The sequence below is a fragment of the Cyphomyrmex costatus genome, unplaced genomic scaffold (genome assembly GCF_001594065.2).
Source record: "Cyphomyrmex costatus isolate MS0001 unplaced genomic scaffold, Ccosl1.0 scaffold4, whole genome shotgun sequence".
NCBI classification, from domain to species: domain Eukaryota; kingdom Metazoa; phylum Arthropoda; class Insecta; order Hymenoptera; family Formicidae; genus Cyphomyrmex; species Cyphomyrmex costatus.
In genome coordinates this window covers 623,081-641,542 of record NW_017278207.1, presented here as the reverse complement: position 1 = coordinate 641,542, position 18,462 = coordinate 623,081, and the positions used below count along the sequence as shown (strand labels likewise).

At 30.8% G+C, this 18,462-nt stretch overlaps 2 protein-coding genes across 6 annotated transcripts; both read left to right on the top strand.

The window, feature by feature from the left end:
* Positions 1 to 934: 934 nt before the first annotated feature.
* Positions 935 to 3,461, top strand: LOC108777032 (uncharacterized). Of its 3 annotated transcripts, XR_001940812.1 has the most exons (3): positions 2,499 to 2,578; positions 2,939 to 2,998; positions 3,130 to 3,186. XR_001940812.1 is itself a non-coding variant. In XM_018543817.1 (2 exons), exons 1-2 carry the CDS (start codon positions 935 to 937, stop codon positions 3,459 to 3,461), a joined length of 1,263 nt encoding a protein of 420 aa, XP_018399319.1. The 3 variants fall into 3 exon arrangements, 1 of the variants encoding a protein (XP_018399319.1); XM_018543817.1 differs by lacking the exons at positions 2,499 to 2,578; positions 2,939 to 2,998 and adding an exon at positions 935 to 1,865 and having other exon boundaries at positions 3,130 to 3,461; XR_001940811.1 differs by lacking the exon at positions 2,939 to 2,998 and having other exon boundaries at positions 3,130 to 3,204.
* A 329-nt stretch (positions 3,462 to 3,790) lies between these two features.
* LOC108777028 (uncharacterized) lies at positions 3,791 to 7,024 on the top strand. 3 transcript variants are annotated; one of them, XM_018543813.1, is made up of 6 exons: positions 3,791 to 3,838; positions 4,295 to 4,363; positions 4,646 to 4,971; positions 5,326 to 5,590; positions 6,047 to 6,387; positions 6,673 to 7,024. In XM_018543813.1, the coding sequence occupies exons 3-6, from the start codon at positions 4,662 to 4,664 to the stop codon at positions 6,987 to 6,989; spliced, it is 1,233 nt and encodes a 410-aa protein (XP_018399315.1). In that variant the 5' UTR covers positions 3,791 to 3,838; positions 4,295 to 4,363; positions 4,646 to 4,661; the 3' UTR covers positions 6,990 to 7,024. The 3 variants fall into 3 exon arrangements, with proteins under 3 accessions (XP_018399315.1, XP_018399314.1, XP_018399313.1); XM_018543812.1 differs by lacking the exon at positions 3,791 to 3,838 and having other exon boundaries at positions 4,142 to 4,363; positions 4,646 to 4,962; XM_018543811.1 differs by lacking the exon at positions 3,791 to 3,838 and having other exon boundaries at positions 4,142 to 4,363.
* Positions 7,025 to 18,462: the final 11,438 nt, after the last annotated feature.

Genomic DNA, 18,462 nt, shown 5'->3' with positions numbered 1-18,462 from the left:
GAAAAAATATTGACCGTACGAGGGGGTATCCTGCGGTCCATTTGGGGGTTGCGGAGGTGAAACATAACGGTCGACTGATTGTTAGGGATGGCGGGCGGGCAAGGAGGGTTACGAGGCGGCGGGTGAATACCCTCCTCGTCACGTACGGGATCATTAGCTGGATATCCTTGGTCCCGTTGGCCAACCCTATCCGATAGCGGTGATCCTCGTGCTTGACATCATTATCCTTGGATGCTGCAGAGCGCCAACGCGGTCCGATCATACTTCGTCGAAAGCGCCTTCATAGTTCGGTCTTTCGATACCGCTACTGTTTCTTCTCGTGCCGCTTTGCTTTTATTTCCGTTTTGTACGTACTTATCCATCAATTTATTTACCATTTGATAATCTGAGCAACTTACAGTTATTCAATGAATCTGCAACAATTGTGACAGTGCGTGTGAATTTGTTGTTTATGATGGGATAATAATTAATCGATAATAAACGTTGCTGTGATGACACTCTAATGACTTTCGATTTCGACATTGTGCGGTTTGAAGATTTTCGAATGACAAGTTAATGTGACTAAAAAATGGTTTAATTTGTTTAATAAAAAATACATGATAAATTAGTATTTCTGAGAATAAATCTGACAGTGAATAATTAATGATCATGGTGAAGAAGAAAAATTAATTGGATATATTTAGTTGACCACCATTTCTACAAAAAGAATTTGTGATAAACGTTTACGCAAATAATATAACGTTCTAAAAAGAAAAACTCTGAACTTTTTTGGTGTAATTCTTTATCGCATTTGATTGTATTCTTTGAAGCCAAATTAATATCTGTGTTAAGTAACAAAAAGTTTAACATAAACAGTTGCTAATTGCGGCTATATGATCGAAAAATATATCTAGAAAATATTGAAGTAAAGTAACAGTTTCAAAAACATTTCAAAATGGAGACGAGTGATCCGTCGGGTAGATTAACGGCGGAAGACTTATCGGATTGCATAAGTGACAGCAGCCATTCGGAATCTCAATTAAGAGCTTTTCAAAATTATGAGCGGATCAAAGAGCTGAATCTATCTATTGATAAAACTAAAGAAGATGCATCGACAGAACCGAAAGACTTTCATCTTAATCTTGAAGGCGGCGATAGGACGTCTCTCCGATTCAGTGAATTTCCATGCGAAAATTCGACCAGAAATTTGACTATGACGTTGAATAAAGTCAAAGATTTCGGTTACTCTGCTAATAATTTGACTGAAATTAATTATTCGTTGGAAAGATTGAACGAGAATGAGGAATCGACTGATGCCACAACGCTTTGCAGACCAAAAAATTCCAGCGCTAAAAACGTGCTGTTTAATTTGCGCGAGACGAAGCAAAGGAGTCCTCATGCGTCGTTATCCTCCTTAGATAGGTACAGCAAGGATCTTAATTTCGTGGTGGAAAAGGAAATAAAGGACTTCGGCCTGCTCAAAAACTACAATCTAGATCGCATGAAAGAGTTCAACTTTTCCCTGGATAGAATGAGGGATACGCACGGTTTGGCTCTTGAAAGATTGCGTGGTGGTGCTGATTTACTAGAAAATTCGAGCATGTTACATCACAAAGAATTTAGGAACTTGCAAGTACAGCCGAGGAACCCCGATCTCGAAGCTATAGCTTTGGAGCGTATGAGACGCTCGCATCTACTCGGTACAGAACTATCCGCGCAAAATTTGTCAACGCAAGTGCCGCATCCGCATTCGATTACTCACATGCAACATTCTCAACAACAGCAGCAGCAACAAGCGAAGTCCTTTACCATTGACGCGATCTTGGGCTTAAGGAATAATCAGCGCGAAAAACGAAATCAGCAGCAACAATACAGAAAACATCAGGGTATTTATAATATTTTTTCTATTAGTTTCTTTTATTTATTATGTATGTGTTAATTCATTGTTAATTCTGGCTGTTATTAATTATGCTTTTTTGTCGGTTTGATTAAATCAAAGACGAGATATATAATGAGGGGATAATAATACGTTGGATAATGATATTTATTTGTCATGATATTTACTAATTACTTTACAATAAAGATATTATAAGTTTTATGAAGTTAACAAGTAAGAAAAAACTGTTTCAAATATTTTATACAAAATTAAACATTTAAATTTATTTATTGGAAGTAAATAAAGTAAACGATAAAGGAAATAAATATTAGATATTAGTAAGTATTATTTTTACATAAAACTCAAACCTTTATTTATTAAAATTATAATCGCAATCAAGGTAGGAATCATAAAGTCAAAGCAAAGTTATTTTAAAACAGCAATATTAAAAAGACTTGATATTTGTAAGAAGACAACATTTTGCTTCAATTATAAGAAATGCATTTAACATTTTAACAGACTACTATATGCAATAAATGTATTAATTTAATTGAATAAAAAACAATTGAAATGTTATTATGTGTACTGTATGATAATCGAAAGCGTATAACTAACTTCAGATAAATTTTAATTTCTACCAGAATGAACATGTCAAATAACTAAATTTTCAATGTCGAAAAGAAAGCAATAATAGTATTCAAAATTTCTCAATTTTAAATACAGGTAATAAATAAAAATAATATTTTTGCTGTAAAATTTTTTAGAACACCTACATAATATATCTTTCGAATTTTTTTAATGGTTTATGCTTAAATGCACGTGTGCAACTTAACCTTATTACCTATCTGCTACTCTTTTATTAGTCACGTAGGGTGTTCAGGATACCTCATTATAAACCTGAAGTTTATAAATTTATAAAATGTATGAACATTGTTTATGCACACGTTATTACATATATTTAGCGCAAATTGCTTCACAATTTTTAATCAATTGTTGCATGTGTTTTCATCTAAAAGATGTATAAATTATCCATTCTTACTTAATTGTAAATTATTAAAAAGAATAATAAAAATTGAAATATAGTATTGTGGGATACAAAAACATCGCGAGTAATTACGTTAAACAAGACCACAGTAATATAAGGTTAGCATATATTGCATTTTAATATAGTTTTTTTTTACTATAGCGCTTTATTATCGTTTAACTTTTGTTACAGACGATGCAATTAAATGTTCTTTGTTGTTATTGTACACGTTTGCTTGCTATTTTCTCAGGTCAGGAAAGCTCAGCGAAGAACAGCAGTTCGAGTTCTGGTTCTGGTGGAGGCGGCAAAGTGAAGAGGGTGCGAACAATTTTCACAGCGGAACAATTGGAACGATTGGAGGGTGAATTTGCACGACAGCAATACATGGTGGGCCCTGAAAGATTGTATTTGGCTCATGCGCTTCGATTGACCGAGGCCCAAGTTAAAGTCTGGTTCCAGAATCGTCGCATTAAGTGGCGAAAGTTGCATCACGAGCAACAGAGTCAAAGAGTGCACGAGTTTCAGCGCACGTTAAACTCGTCGTTGGAACACGAAGACAGCAACGAAACCGACAAATGGTGAAACAGAAAATCACGATCTATGCATTCCTAGATCGTGACTGTTACCTTGTTCCTTCTTCTTTAACTACGCCGCTCTATCCTTTTCATTTCATTATCCTAGGAAGCCGAGAAGTTATTCTACGCGGATGTAGTTGCAGATGAAATTTCGAACGTGCAATTGTCAATCTCCTGAAGAAGTATAATTTTATATAACTACCTGTGTAAAATATCCACATCGCATCTTTCTTTCTTCATTCTCATCTTTGTGCTAATCATCTTGCCAGTTCTTAATATTGCACTACAAAATTCAAGCGTCTTCTTTGAAGAAATTGTATTACAAATTGTGACGAAGAGAACTGTGTATTGCAAACAGATATTAATATTATAGATTGTGCTAAAGTGAGTTTCCTATTTCTTAAAACATTTCTTTCATACTTTAGCTTAAAATTGTCAAAATAAACCGATATGACATATTATATTATACGATAAATACGACAAAATTTATCGTGTCTTAAAAAAATTATAAACATATTTGTGATCAGTAAATTGTTATAATAAGAAGTGCAAATCACTTGAGCAAAATTTAAACAAACAGAATAAATAAAGTAATAAAAAATTGTGTCAAAAGCAAACAGTGTAAATAGAAATATAATAAACAGTGAGAAACAAAATTTGAAGAAGGTGGAATATAACGTATGAGAATTAAAAAATTACAAATGGAAAGGTTCATTTTTGACAACGTTTAAATATTTATACAAGCTTTCTGACGAGAATGGAACAAATTGGAAGATCTAAAACAAAGTACATTTCACCACATACATCTACGTGGTCTGCTAATCAAACCATTAATGCTAGAGTTCCACCTGATGCATATTGGAAATATACACAAAGAAACAGTCAAGATACCATTGATAAGAGTACTAGGTAATTTTTAATAAATGACAAAACTTAAAGTGTCTCATATTACCTTACATATACATATTAAAAATATTTTATTAAAAATTTTATCAACACAAATTTAACTCATACAATATTCGAAGATTTAATATTTAAATTCGTGTTAAATTTTGAATTTAAATGCACAATGCTTTATTAAAAGTGTAATTTCAACTTCTTTTGGCGTATAACGCCAGGGAAAAAACAACACCTTTTATAAATAGATAACAGTTTATAAAAGTGAATCAAAAGCAGTTTCCTGATTTTTAGACGTCATCAAAGTCCTATGCCAGAATCAACAGTGAACTATTATTCTTCCGCAAATTCTTACAAGACCTTAAAACATAACGCTTATCCATATTCAACACATCCGAAACAATCTTCTGCTCTTCACGCGGAAGTACCACAGCGATACCAACAGATTACTACGAAAACTGCTAGAAATAAAGATCGTATCGATAATGTTGATGTCATAAACAAAGATCGGTATAAGACTCAACAAGAAGATGAGAATAATACAGAATATATCGACGATGAACTAGGAAATTTTACGGAAGATAATTTAGAAGAAGATGCTGAAGAGGAAGGTATAAAATGTGAATGTTTTTTAATTTAACTGTTTTTACATTCACAAAACTCCATTATGTTTAAAAAAATTATTAGTAAATGTTATTAATTAATCCATATATAGTTTAAACATATCTTTCAAAGAATATAAAAAATCTGATCTAAGCTATTTTAATTATTATATTTATAAACAAATAAAAGATAGAAGAAACACAAAAGAGATTAATAATAATATTAAGAAATAATATTGAGAACATACAAAAATCTTTCTCTCTAATAAAATAAGCTATATTTATTTAAAGAATAATTATATGAAATGAAATAAAAACGACATAATTATTGTGATTGCACTTAATTTCTTAAAATAAAATGTTCCTATACAGCGGAAAACAATCGATCTCGTCGAAATGACAAAAGAGTCGAGAAGTCCATCAATAAGGAATACGATGAGCAGGAAGCAGACGATGAGATAGATGAAGAATCTGATGCACCTGCCGAAACACGAGCTATACAACGCAATACAGTTAAGAAAGATGCATTGTTGCGAGCACAGCGAATGCGAATGATTAACCAGCAACAAGATCCACATAGAATTCGTTATTCTCAACAATCACCAAAACTATATCCAGCTTATCATTTACCAACAAGGTTTGTAATATAAGTTCTTATACACGAAAAATTATTTTATTTATATAATAAAATTTTTGACTTAATAACCGATGAATTTAATGCTTTTAATTGAAGAAAATATAATTTCTCTTGTTATCTATTTACTAAGATCAGAAACTTATAAAAATATATTTTACTACGCTTATTTCATTTAATTTAGTTAATTCCAATTATTCCTCAATTTGTGCTAGTTTAATCGCACTATTGCACGGACAGTCCATTCAAAGCTAATGAAGAACTAAATGGATTGTGCATGACAAAGTAGCATAAATCGCTAGAAATTAGAGACACAAACGCACGTTTAAACAGGATACATTATAATTAAACAGCTTAATGATAAATTATCTGCATTATGCTTTTGGTTTGATATTCTCATTATTCATACATATTCTATCATCGATACGCCAAATTTCTGCGAGGTGCCTGTATGATTAGGTACTATCATAACACACATGAGCACGATATCCATGAAACGTTGTCGGAAGAAGATCTGTACACGGCTCAAGCAGTGAAAAATTCTCCTCGAAGATTATCAATGGGTTATCATCAAAATTGGATTCCGCAAAGGAGTTCAATAGATCGATATGATACGATGGCTTCGCTAACTCGCCGAGCACGGACGAGACCAGAAATAAAGTCATTTACGGAGGCAGAACTCGCTGATAGGAGAAAGTGTAGCCGTTGCGGTACTATTTCAACCAGGAAACCATCAACTTCGAGAAGAAACAACTGTAGGTTCCAGGATAATTCTGCTTTCTCGACAAAGGCGCGTTTTGGTAAGCAAACAACATATACAGGATGTTTCAGAAATAGAAGGCAAAACTGTAAAAGCATATTCCACTCATTGTAAGAATGAAAAATGTCATATAAACATGGATTCGGAAACGCTTCTTTTCCTATATATAGTTTAGTCAACTATTTTTTAAATATCCTGTATATCTTTTTAAATTAATTTTCATATTTATTTATTAACTGAAACAAATAGTCAAATTCATTATTAAGTTTTTGTATATCAAGGTTTATAATATATAATAATTCTTTAATTTCCTTACCTCTTTTAGGTGATGATGCGGAGGTACTCGATCAATCTTGGTGCAGCCATTGTAAGCCGAAACATCATTTTGAAGGAAATATAGGGCTTTGTGAAATTCCACCATCGGCTTTGTATACGATGAAATCACGACGTCCCAGGAATACTAATATATCAATGCACGAAACATTAGAAGAAAAACATCCAATGGATGAGATATCGCATGAGTTTGCAAGGATGTCATCCAGATATACCAAAGATACGCCAAACACTTTAAGCGATAGAATCAGACATTCTGCGCAGACAGCACAAGGCGCAACTCGAATACCTGCTCGTTATGATCCTTAAATATTTTCTTTTTTTATCACTTTCATAAGCCATTATCAACGATTGAGATAATTAATGTTTTACGGGTGTAAAACATTAATTTTGAATAATTGATAAACATACATGAATTTGTCTTCTGGAATTTTATTGCCTCTTAAAATTTTGATATCTTAAGAAAATAATAAAATTTATTTTGTGTCTACAAAAAATAACATCTTTAAAATAAAATTTTTGGAATAATTTTAATAAATAAATCACTATGTATTATAATAAGGAATTGTCCGACTATTATCTGTTAAAAATTAACTATTTTATTATGAGTAAAAGACAGATTTACAATAATATGGACGTTCTTAAAATGAATATTGCGCTATTTTTAGATTACCCGTCACTGACTATATAGTGTCACCTACTAAACGAGAAACGTGATGAAATATAAAATTGTCGATAACCGAAAAAAATACAAAATAATAAAAAATGACATTGCACTTTGTAACTCGCAGAAGTTACAACAATACTTCTATTCACAGTCAGTTCTCTTCTACCGTTTGTCTAACATATATTTTTGTAACTGTCTTTCAAATCGTGTAGATGTATTCTGTGTAATGTAATTAAAAGTTATGCCACAAAGGTATAAAAAGTTAGTTTCACAATGTACATACAAATTGAATAAAATCGATAAAGCTGATGAAGCGATTTAACATTCTTTTCTCATTGTAATTTTGAACAGATAAACGTCACTTTATGTCTTTTGGCACTGGCGCACAAAATCTACTGTAAATACGTGATACTATTATATAATTAATTATATGATAGACGTACGCATACATGTTAAATCGAGAATAAACTCTCAATCTGTACATTAAACATAAATGGTATGTTTAATTAATCCCAAATTAATATCCATACCTAAATTAATGCTCATGTTATTTCTATTAACTATTTAGTATACACAACTGATACTAGAGTTTTCCTTATGTACATTGTCAGAAAATGAAATAAGCCATAAGAGTATGACAAATGTTATTCAACAGCATTTTAATACTTTCAAAAAATTAGAATCAGATGAAAGTCTTGAATCGCGTAGATGCATTTTGTATCTTTGTGTAGTGTAATAAAAAAGTTATATTATGAAGGTATGAATTATTATGAAATATTTTATGATTACGAAATATGGGAATATTCCAAATTTCATGGATAATGTGAATAGGAAGAGAATCACTCTACATTTTGTATGAATTTTCAAATAATTTTTATTTCACTCGAAATGGTCAAAGTCTGGAAAGAGGGAGTGGCTCTTTATGTAACTACTAGTCGAGAGTAAACGAGAAGCTTTGACTGAAGCTTTTATTTAAATATTAATAACGTTCTGTCATATTTACGCCGAAAAATTGCGCTTTATTTAATTATAAACTTAATTTTTTTTCGTTATACTATCAGAAGTAGATATTGCTTATTATAAAAAAGGCGCAATAAAAAGGTTTTAAAATATAATCAAATATTTTATGAAATAAACAAATTTCACATTTGCAAAAGGATGCAAGTAAATCTGAATTATATGTAATATATGTAATATATTTTACAAAATACATGAACATGCAAAGTACAATATTATTTAATACTATACGAAGGATTAGATTTCATTGTTTTTGATAAAAAATTTACAAAATTGATATGTACATGTTAAAAATAAAAAAATTTGATAGAGTTATTTTGGCACACGTAAATCTTAATCTTTAATAATCTTGAAATATTAGCAGTCTCAAAAAGTACAATATTTGCCTTGTTATAAAATTTATGAAAGTCTATAGTAATACACACATAAATTGCATCACGCGTACTGTTCCCCTATATAAAAATTTGACATGGATGATGGTTAGTAACTAATATTCGCTCGTTACGTGGAAGCCTCATTGTCACCGTGATAAATTAGCATAGGACCCGTGTCAAAGCATCACAAAAAGCCCTTGATGCACAATCATGTAGACTTCGCCATTACGGAGATACGGAGAAAGATATCAATCAATTCGTAATGTACCATTTTGTCACAAATTCCATTTATTCAAAATTAATTGGTACGGCTGTTATTAATATTACGGTATCCTCTCTATAATTAACACATCATCACATATACTTTAAAACTCATTATCGGTAAATCATAAATCCTCATGTGTATGCGTTCTCGAATTATAAATGAATAAAATAATTTATTTAAATTAGTAAATTGCTTCTTTTATTTTTAATTTAGAGAAAAAAACTGGGTTTAAAAGAGCTATTGTGCACTAGATTATTTTTTTTAATTTAGTTAAAGGAAACAACGCAATAATCTCATCCAATACATTTTTACTCTATAAAATAATAATAAAATTTTAGATTTTGGAATATCTCACAAACGCACTGTATCGTGTAACAAATACGCTTGACTATTACATAATTTACTAAACATTTACAAGACTTAAAAATATGCTTTTATTGTAAAATATACAGTTAGTGTATAAATTTTTTTTAATATATAAAATTTTTTAATATTAAAATATATCAAAAAATAGAAGAGATGAAATTGCCTAATTACTTTGGTTAAATTTTCTCGTATCACTTTTCTGTTTGCACAGGTAAATTATTAATTTACAAAATTCCTAGAAACCAGTGAATCGTCGTACAAAGAAGCTTGTGCATAGATAAAGCTGCACGATGAGATCGAAATCGTCACGGGGCGAAAGAACGAAGGCGAGATAAGCTTCGATATCTCGCGCTACAACCCTGTACGAGATGTAAGCTCCGCCTATCCCTCGGTTACAGCGGGACTTGCAAGAGCCCTGCAACCCCCACTTTCCGGTGGAGGGTATCCCAACCCCTGCTCCATCGTCGTTGGCATCCGCGGCATTCCAATTAGCTCGCGAATCAAAAGAGCCCCACTGCCTTTGTGGGGTCTCACCCTACCCCCAGTAAACTCGCTCGCTCTCTCTCTATCGCCCTATCTCGTTAACCACCCTCTCTCTGTCCGTCTATCTATCTGCCTTGCTATCTGCTTTATCGCACTTTCCATATATTTATCTTTCTGTCTAAATCACTACGCTCATATACGTGCAGTCTTCCACACGGTATTTTGCACTTGTTTCAGTAGTACGTACGTTTATGTATCCTTTAGAAATATAAAATTAACCAACATTTAAATAATCTGACGTTGCTTATATATTTATTTAATGTTTTTGTACTTAGTATAAAATACAAAAATGAAGACAGATTCCTGAAATTATATTTATACAAATTGTCTGCAATTGATACTCAGAAAGACAAAATAGTAATAAAAAATATACAATTCGTAATGAATGAATTAAGAACGTTATAGAAAATTTTTTAGATTACTTAATCTGTTTTTTTTTTCTTTGCTTTATAAAATTAATATTTTCATATTCTATGTGAAGTGTTGTATAGAGAAAATAATAAAAGAAATCTCTTTTAAGCCGTCCTCTTTTCGCCTTCACTGTATACCTAGTCTTTCCTTTTTCTTTACATCTTTTCCCTTCCAAGCTTTCCCTTCCTCTGCCTCTTACTGCCCTTCTGCTGATATTTGTTGTTCTTTTTACCATTCTCCCTCTCTCACTAAATTGTTTCCTCTCCTTCTGCGTTATCCTCTACGTCCTTCACTCGCAGATGGGCTTTTTAGTGGAATAAAACCAAGCAACGCTAAAGAGCGACTGTTACGAGAGGGCTGAGGAGGGATGGATGAGATTAACCGCAGTTTTAATCGTGAACCTTCTTTGACGGACGAAATTCATATAAACGCATGAGCACTTTAGTAAAACGACCGTATTATTATATGTTGCTCGAGTATAAGTGATATGCATATCTTTCAAGTTAGTTTCGAATATATATTATAAGCTAATTAGTTTATTTATAGAATACTTACATGATTAAATAAAATATTTACTAATAATATTATGCAATTGAATTTATTTAAAAATATTTATAATGATTGATAACATATAATAATATTTTATATCTTATATTTCATACTTTACAAATATCATATACACACTTTACGTGTATCATATATAACATATGTATATATATGTATGTATATATACACATAATACACAGAATTAAAATAGCGTTATTATTAAAGATTCTAAAAAATGCAATATGCTGGAGTATATTTCAAGACATTTAGAAATATGGCGGAGCAGATTTCAATATTCTGGTTGACCGAATGATAAATTGGTATTGCAAAGCGACTCTTGACGTTTCCCTCAGCCTTTTGCGTTTTTACTCAAACAGGCATCCATATACACCAGTCGCTCTGGGTAATTGAAATCGGAGGAAACCGCTCGTGGTGTTCCCCCGACTCGGTCACGACGAAGCGCAACGCAAATTTTATTACGGCGCGCCTCTATCCACTTCGTTAGATACCACTTTGTTTATCATTCGCGGATATTAAAATCGTCAATGTGATGTGTACGTGAATGTGTATTCAACATCGTTTCGCCATTTGCACGCGCATCACTGACTCTCCAAATTTCCATATTTTCACAACTCATCATTTCTCGAATATTTGTCCTGATAGAATTAACGATTACATTATAACGCATATTTTATTATTAGGTTATAATTATGATAATGTATTAATTAAAAGTAAAAATAATGTGTTTTTAATAGACATATAGAAACCTACTTTTAAATTTAGACTTGTAAAAAGTTGTAAACATGTTAAATTTATATGAAGTAATAAGACAAATATTATTGCAATATTTTGACCAATGTTATATATAATTCAATTTAATTCAATTTAAAAAAAAGTATTTTATATTAATTATAAAAATGCATTAAACGAAATTATATTGTACTAATATCAATAATATATGCATTGCAAATATCATATTTTGTTCAAACATTATAGTCCTTTATATAAAAGAGTATTTCTAGAGTATTGGAAAACGTAAATAATTACTTTATAGGGTCTTTATACAACTCCTATCATTATTAAATATATAATTTCTAGAATCCGCAATTCGCATACAAGTTAAATTTATGTACTGACTTCCTCTTCAAATAACAACAATTATGTAGTGTAGGATTATTATAATTACTTATCCCTCACCCTAAAAGTTAATTATTTTCGCATAAATGATCAACATTTAATAAACAATTTTTTTCGATGCCTTTTCTTAACAATGAATAAAAAAGACTTAATAATTAAACATACATACAAATATAAGTATTGAGTTAATAGAAATCAAGTTTTTTTAAAATCAAATTGTCAGTTAACTTGAACGATTTCAGCGTGTATCGCACAATACAAGGATTACAATTAAGGAACAAACTGTTTACAAAATGGCTCAAGAAATATAGAAATCTCGGACGTTTGTAGCCCGTTTTAGCATCCAATTAGTGTTGCGGACACGACAATGAGTGGTCGAGTATAATTTATTACTCAGCGAAACGACTGGTTGCAACTGATTGCAATATTCTTCTCAGATGCGGATGTCTCGCATCGACCAGTAGCATGAGCGACATCCGCGTTATTAAGGGGCGAGGCATGTAAATATTGTCGCAACGATTAGCAACGTATTCTACCACTAGCTGCACTTTTCTAATCATTATCGGTATTATAACATTCAACAGTTACTTTCATATTTGTATAATGAGATTAAAACAAAGACAATTTGTCTTAATAGTTTCATTCAGATATTCAAACTAACAGTAGATATAAATAGTCTCGAAATCATTAATATTTCTATATCTAATTACAATTAATTTATCTGTATTTCAAAATAAAGTTATCCTACAGCGTCATATGTTGTGTGAGGATAACTCAATCATGTGCACAGATACTTGATAAATTATAAATTTCATTAAATAGTATACGTATCATGTGTAATTATATGCCAAATGATAATAAAGTTGTTAAATAATTTTACGTACAAATACGTTATGATTATTTGTATCTATAAACATATTAATTAAAGTATATATATATTGAAGAGGATAAAGATAAATATTTTTATACATACAACTAAAGTGGTGCTTGTGATTTTATTCAGCTTTTATGAGAATTAAAACGTACCATCGAAATTCCTAAAAAAATGATACAAAAAATAACATTTAACCGTCTATCCATTTATTTATTGGCTAATTGATTATAAATGAATAGTATGTCCATATCTTTTGAATATTACATTCTATATGTCACAAGAAGTACATTGTTACACTCAAAATATTACAATAAAATTGGTTTTACACTATTTTCACAATTTCTTTTCTTTTATTTCTTAATGATATCAAATTATGAAAAAAATATTAGAATCGAAAAGATAAAATGTTTTAAATTAAAAGAGATAGCAAAAATTTTATATCACCTAATAACAAAATTTTAATAAAGAATTTATAAAAATCCGATTAAAAACTTTTATTAAAATTATGGAAAAGTTTTTTTTTCAATTGTAATATTTCACACGTACTTAAAGTCAAACATTGTGTGTATAATTCATATCCTTGCGTCAAATAATCGAGATTCAGGGGTATTTGACTAAATAGGGGTTGTGTATACGCGCTTTCGTATCTGTCACTAATCATGACCACGAATATACATGCCGTAAAAAGCATAACTGCTATGCAGGATGTACGAAGGAAGGGAAACGTACGCTCGAGGGGCTGCGTACAGGTCGCATTCATAACATCAGACGGAGTAATAAAAGTCAGCACCCTATCCCCGTTGCTTTCTACGCCGCCCTCGTTCTGCCTGGATACCCAGAGGAACGTGGAGGGGCGTGGAGATGCGTAGGTGAGTCAAAAAAGCGAAAAAAGAGAGAACGCTGCGACTCGTATTGTTCGCACAGGCATGTGATATATTCGTGAAATGTCGTTGCACATACATGTCTATGTATGTACGTAATATCTGATATTTTCAGATTTATATGTTCACCAAAGAATCTGATGGAATTTAGCTACTTATGGAGCGAATACTTTGGGGATGGAGAAACGTATACTTTGTGATTATGTACTAGATGAAGTATAGTATTTGTTATTATGAAATCGTAAATTTTGATGTTTAATAGTTTGCATTAAATTAATGCACATCATATAAGAAAGGAAATTTTTTTCATAACATTTTTATGGAAAATTCTTGTTAAGAGAGGTAGCTGGCACTTTTATATATATCTCATAGAACGATGATGGATAGTACTTGATTAGATTTTATTTTAAAGAGATTGACGTAAAAATGATGTTCAGAATTTAATTTTACATTATTATTAATAATTACAGCAAATGAAAAATATCTGTAAAAAAAAAAAATTATTTGAAAAACACTACGTATAAAGCGCTTAAAAAAGTCGATTTTTAAAGGCTTGAGAGGTATGCTAACACGACCAGTTAGAGAGACGATGATCGTACCCTGACAGTCACTTTGTCCCAAATATAATCCCCCTGTTGTAAACCACTTCAGAGGCCACCCTTCCTAGCCGGGTCAAGTGTTTTCTCCCGCTAACATGCATCTAAAGGGTGCCATCGAAAGAATCGCAACTATTTCATTTTGGGGCAGATTAGATAGATTAGCGGACAAGGATGCACGATCGAGTGATATTTAGCAATGTCATCTACGACCGACGACATGGGGGATCAAAGAATATTATTTTTTTCCCAACCCCATGAAGGTTGTAATTTCATGGTCAGCAGTAAGCTGATTAGCGTATAAGCTATGTGTTTATAAAAGTTTACAGAGTGTAGTATTATTAATATATTAATGTTATAAATTGTATTATATCTTAAATAAAAGTTATTAATACTGCAAAAATTTACTAAATTTTAATGAATATTTTTTAAGCAGTACAAACTGGACATTTACTTACAGTGAATAAATATTGAATTAAAGGAAATATACAATATGTGTGTAAAAGGATCTTTCCTCGACCCACCATTTATTGCAAAATTTAGGTTGCAATTATATCATTCGATAGAGTAAAGTTTCAGCTTTCAGAATCTGTTTTTTAAATTGCGTTATAATAATTTTTAACGGAGTTATGAGCAAAACCAGAATGCTTTTTATTTAACTCGCGAATAAAACTCAGGAATAAAAAATCGTAGGAACATTTTTAAAATACGATTTAGTAGGCAAAGCTTTAAGCTTTTACGATAGGTTATCGGAAATTTTCGCAAATTTTTGGTGACATGAAAGACCCACAAAGTGAAAAAATATTTTTTTCATCTGTTTTAGTTCGTAGTCTTTTATATGTAACAATTACCAAACTCACAAAAAACTTAAAAAATAGAGTAATCTTTCAAAAGTAAAAAGATTTAAAACCCTTTTTTTTTATAAAAATAATTTTACACATTGTTTTTTCTACGTAAATTGTTCTTAAGGCGATTAAGGATTAACCTGTTGATAAACTCGGATCATTAAGGAAGGCATGCACAAAGGGTTAAAGTTTCGCTTGGCATATAAGGGACATGCAAATCTTTAGTACTTGTATCACATGCTGCTAATTACGCTACGCTTTGAAGTTTTAATGCCATCATCTTTGCGTAAGCTCTTGCCAAAAAGGATTAAATCGGAAATCGGATTTCGGTGTTTAATCTTTCACGATATGAGCCTACGGAAGTCAAAGCACGTTGATTAAAATAATTCTCGATTAATGAGGACCTATATAATAAAGACGTAACTATATCATTTTGATATATTATCGGACATATTAAATAATTAAATAGAAGTACATCGCGACTATTAAGATATCTTCATAACATATATGACTCATATATGAGTTGAACTTCATTTTCACAGTTTTCTCTTGACTATGCTTTTATGTTAAAGATCAAATTATATTTGAGGCATTTAAAACAGGTCACCTGAATAACTCACTTGTTTTTAACGATAGAAGGAAAAGTATCAAACAAACGTTGTTTGGTTTTGAAAGGCACATAATGTCCCAATTAGCATACCATATTTAAGAAACATTTTTTAAATGTTTATTCAATGTTTTTACGACTATTTTACATTAAATAAATATTTAAAAAATATTTTTTAAATATGGTATGCTGATTAGGGTAATGTCACTAATTATTTTGTAGGTGGAGACGTAAAGGATAAAACGAAGTTGACCTTGAAATCTCCGAAGCTTCTCTATCTGGACAAAAATTATTATCACCGTATGACAGCCCCTTTTACATCGTTTAATTTTGATTATATTAATTTTTCTCTATATCTTTTATAGATTAAAAGATATTTCAGATGGTAATAGTTATTGGAACACCCTGCAGTTTTTAAAAAATATTATAATTTATAAAAGTGACTATATAAATTATTAATTTTAGATTTATAAAAGAAATTTTTATAAGAAATGAATAAAAAATTTTTTTTATGCGTTTTAATAAAAAGACTAAAATCAACGTTATCGTAAACGAAGAATTGTGGGTAAAATGATTACATATATTCCTCAAGTATAGACACTGAAAACTGAAATTTCTTCAAGACTAGTTGCCGACGAAATAGAAACTGTAATTATCAATGGTTGGTAAGTTCATATATTTATTTAGCAACGCTTAATTAATTTTTTAATATATTAATTGTTCAAATTTAGACAATTTTAGCTACATATATGTAATCAATGAAAAATATTAAATTATTTAGATGTTATTTGCTAAAAAAGATTTAGTATTATTTTATATTAATATTTTTAAGTTCGGTTGGTAATTATACAAGTTTTACAGTAAATATATGTATATTGTATTTTTATAAATAATGGTTATGTAACTTTTTAATATCTAATTACAATATTTTGTGTTTCATATTTTTAATATTATATTATTATGAAAATATGAAATAATGGAAAAGTTATTACAACGTCATAATAGAGATGTTGAGTTCTAAACAAATTGAAAAAAAATACCTGTAAACATTAAAACATGGCATATTTTTTGTAAACTATTAACATGTAAAATTTAAATGTTAAATTTATTAATAGAAGAAACAATGTACGAAGTGAATCGTTTAATAAAACTTAATTAAGTAACAATATTTGTACACAAATAATATTTTTATTAAAGTACATAAATAGAAATAATAAATAAATAAATAAGAAATTATCAATAATCATAATATAAAACGGTATATATAAAAAAAGATTATCTGCTGAGTTTTCAAATACTTTCTATAAATAAAATTAACGTTTAAAATAGCCAACAAAATAAATTTATTTGACTGCATAGTTAAATAATTGAAATATACTCATTTTACTTTGCAAGCATCTAAAAATAATTATTGTTATAATTATTAATATCAAATCTGTGATTAAAGCAATAGTGAATATTTTTTTTAAATATCACTTAATTATATTTATGTTAATTGTTTGATAAGGCTTTATTTTCAGTACGTAGTATTAAATTGAATAATAAATGTGCTTTTTCTTTTGTTTGATGTAAATATCGTTGAATTTCGCTCCATCTTTATGTGTATGTTCAAGTCATAATACCAATCTAAAATTAGGGACACATGAAACTTCCTATGTCGACGATGTCTCGAGAAAGTTTCGTTCCATAAGTGCACGGAACAGGTGCAACGTACTCACTGTCACTGTCAAATTGCTGTGACGAGCACATGTGCTTACGTGGATGATAAGTCGTGCAAATTTTTGTATTTCGTGGAAGAATTCGAAAGTACAGTTCACGTGCTTGTTTTATTGCGAGGGGTAAATACCCTCTAATGTCAGTGCCATTGCGAATCGTGTTTGCTTCGACATCACGGTGAACATGAACGGTACGTCGCGGAAAATGAAAAATCCATTATTGTCTGCCGCTGGTCCAGGCTTTCCCTTCGATAATTACGCGGAAAACACATTGCTGGTACCAGTCACACCTGCGACACCAGCTGTGCTCCGAGATGGTGAGTTTATTCAGCAGAAATCCGTGGGCGGGGTTCGGCGACTCGCGAATTTGTCGTATTATTCAATCTGATGGTACAGAGAATCGGTTAGTGGTCGAAACGAAATTTATAAAAGAGCAACCACTGTTTTGTTTACTCCACTGCGTTGCGTTTAACTTCCCCAGCATTATGCCTCTGTCGTGTATGGTCATGTACTGAAATACACTCGTAGGCTAACATCTGTTATTCGGTCATCTTTTACTCTACCGATATTACAGAGAAAGAGGCTGTATGATGAGAAAGTCCCTGAACTCCCTGACTCCAGCGTGGAAACGTTCACATTTATCTAGGTCAATCTACACAGTTTTTATAAAGCTTATAAAACATATGCACAGAAGTCACGATGACGCAACGGACATCATGTAAGATGATTTCTTTGCCTGTGTTTTTGTGCGACGTGCGTTTTAACTGTAAATGATAGAGGTTATAAAGTATAAAAGTTTTTCCAGACAGAATTGCATGGATGAACTTGCAAATAGGTGTTTATAGTGACTGTGTTATGTTTTTTGATAATTAATTGAGTGATCTGATTGAAAACAACGGAAAGAATAAGGTTTTTCGTATCTTGTGTGATTTTAATTT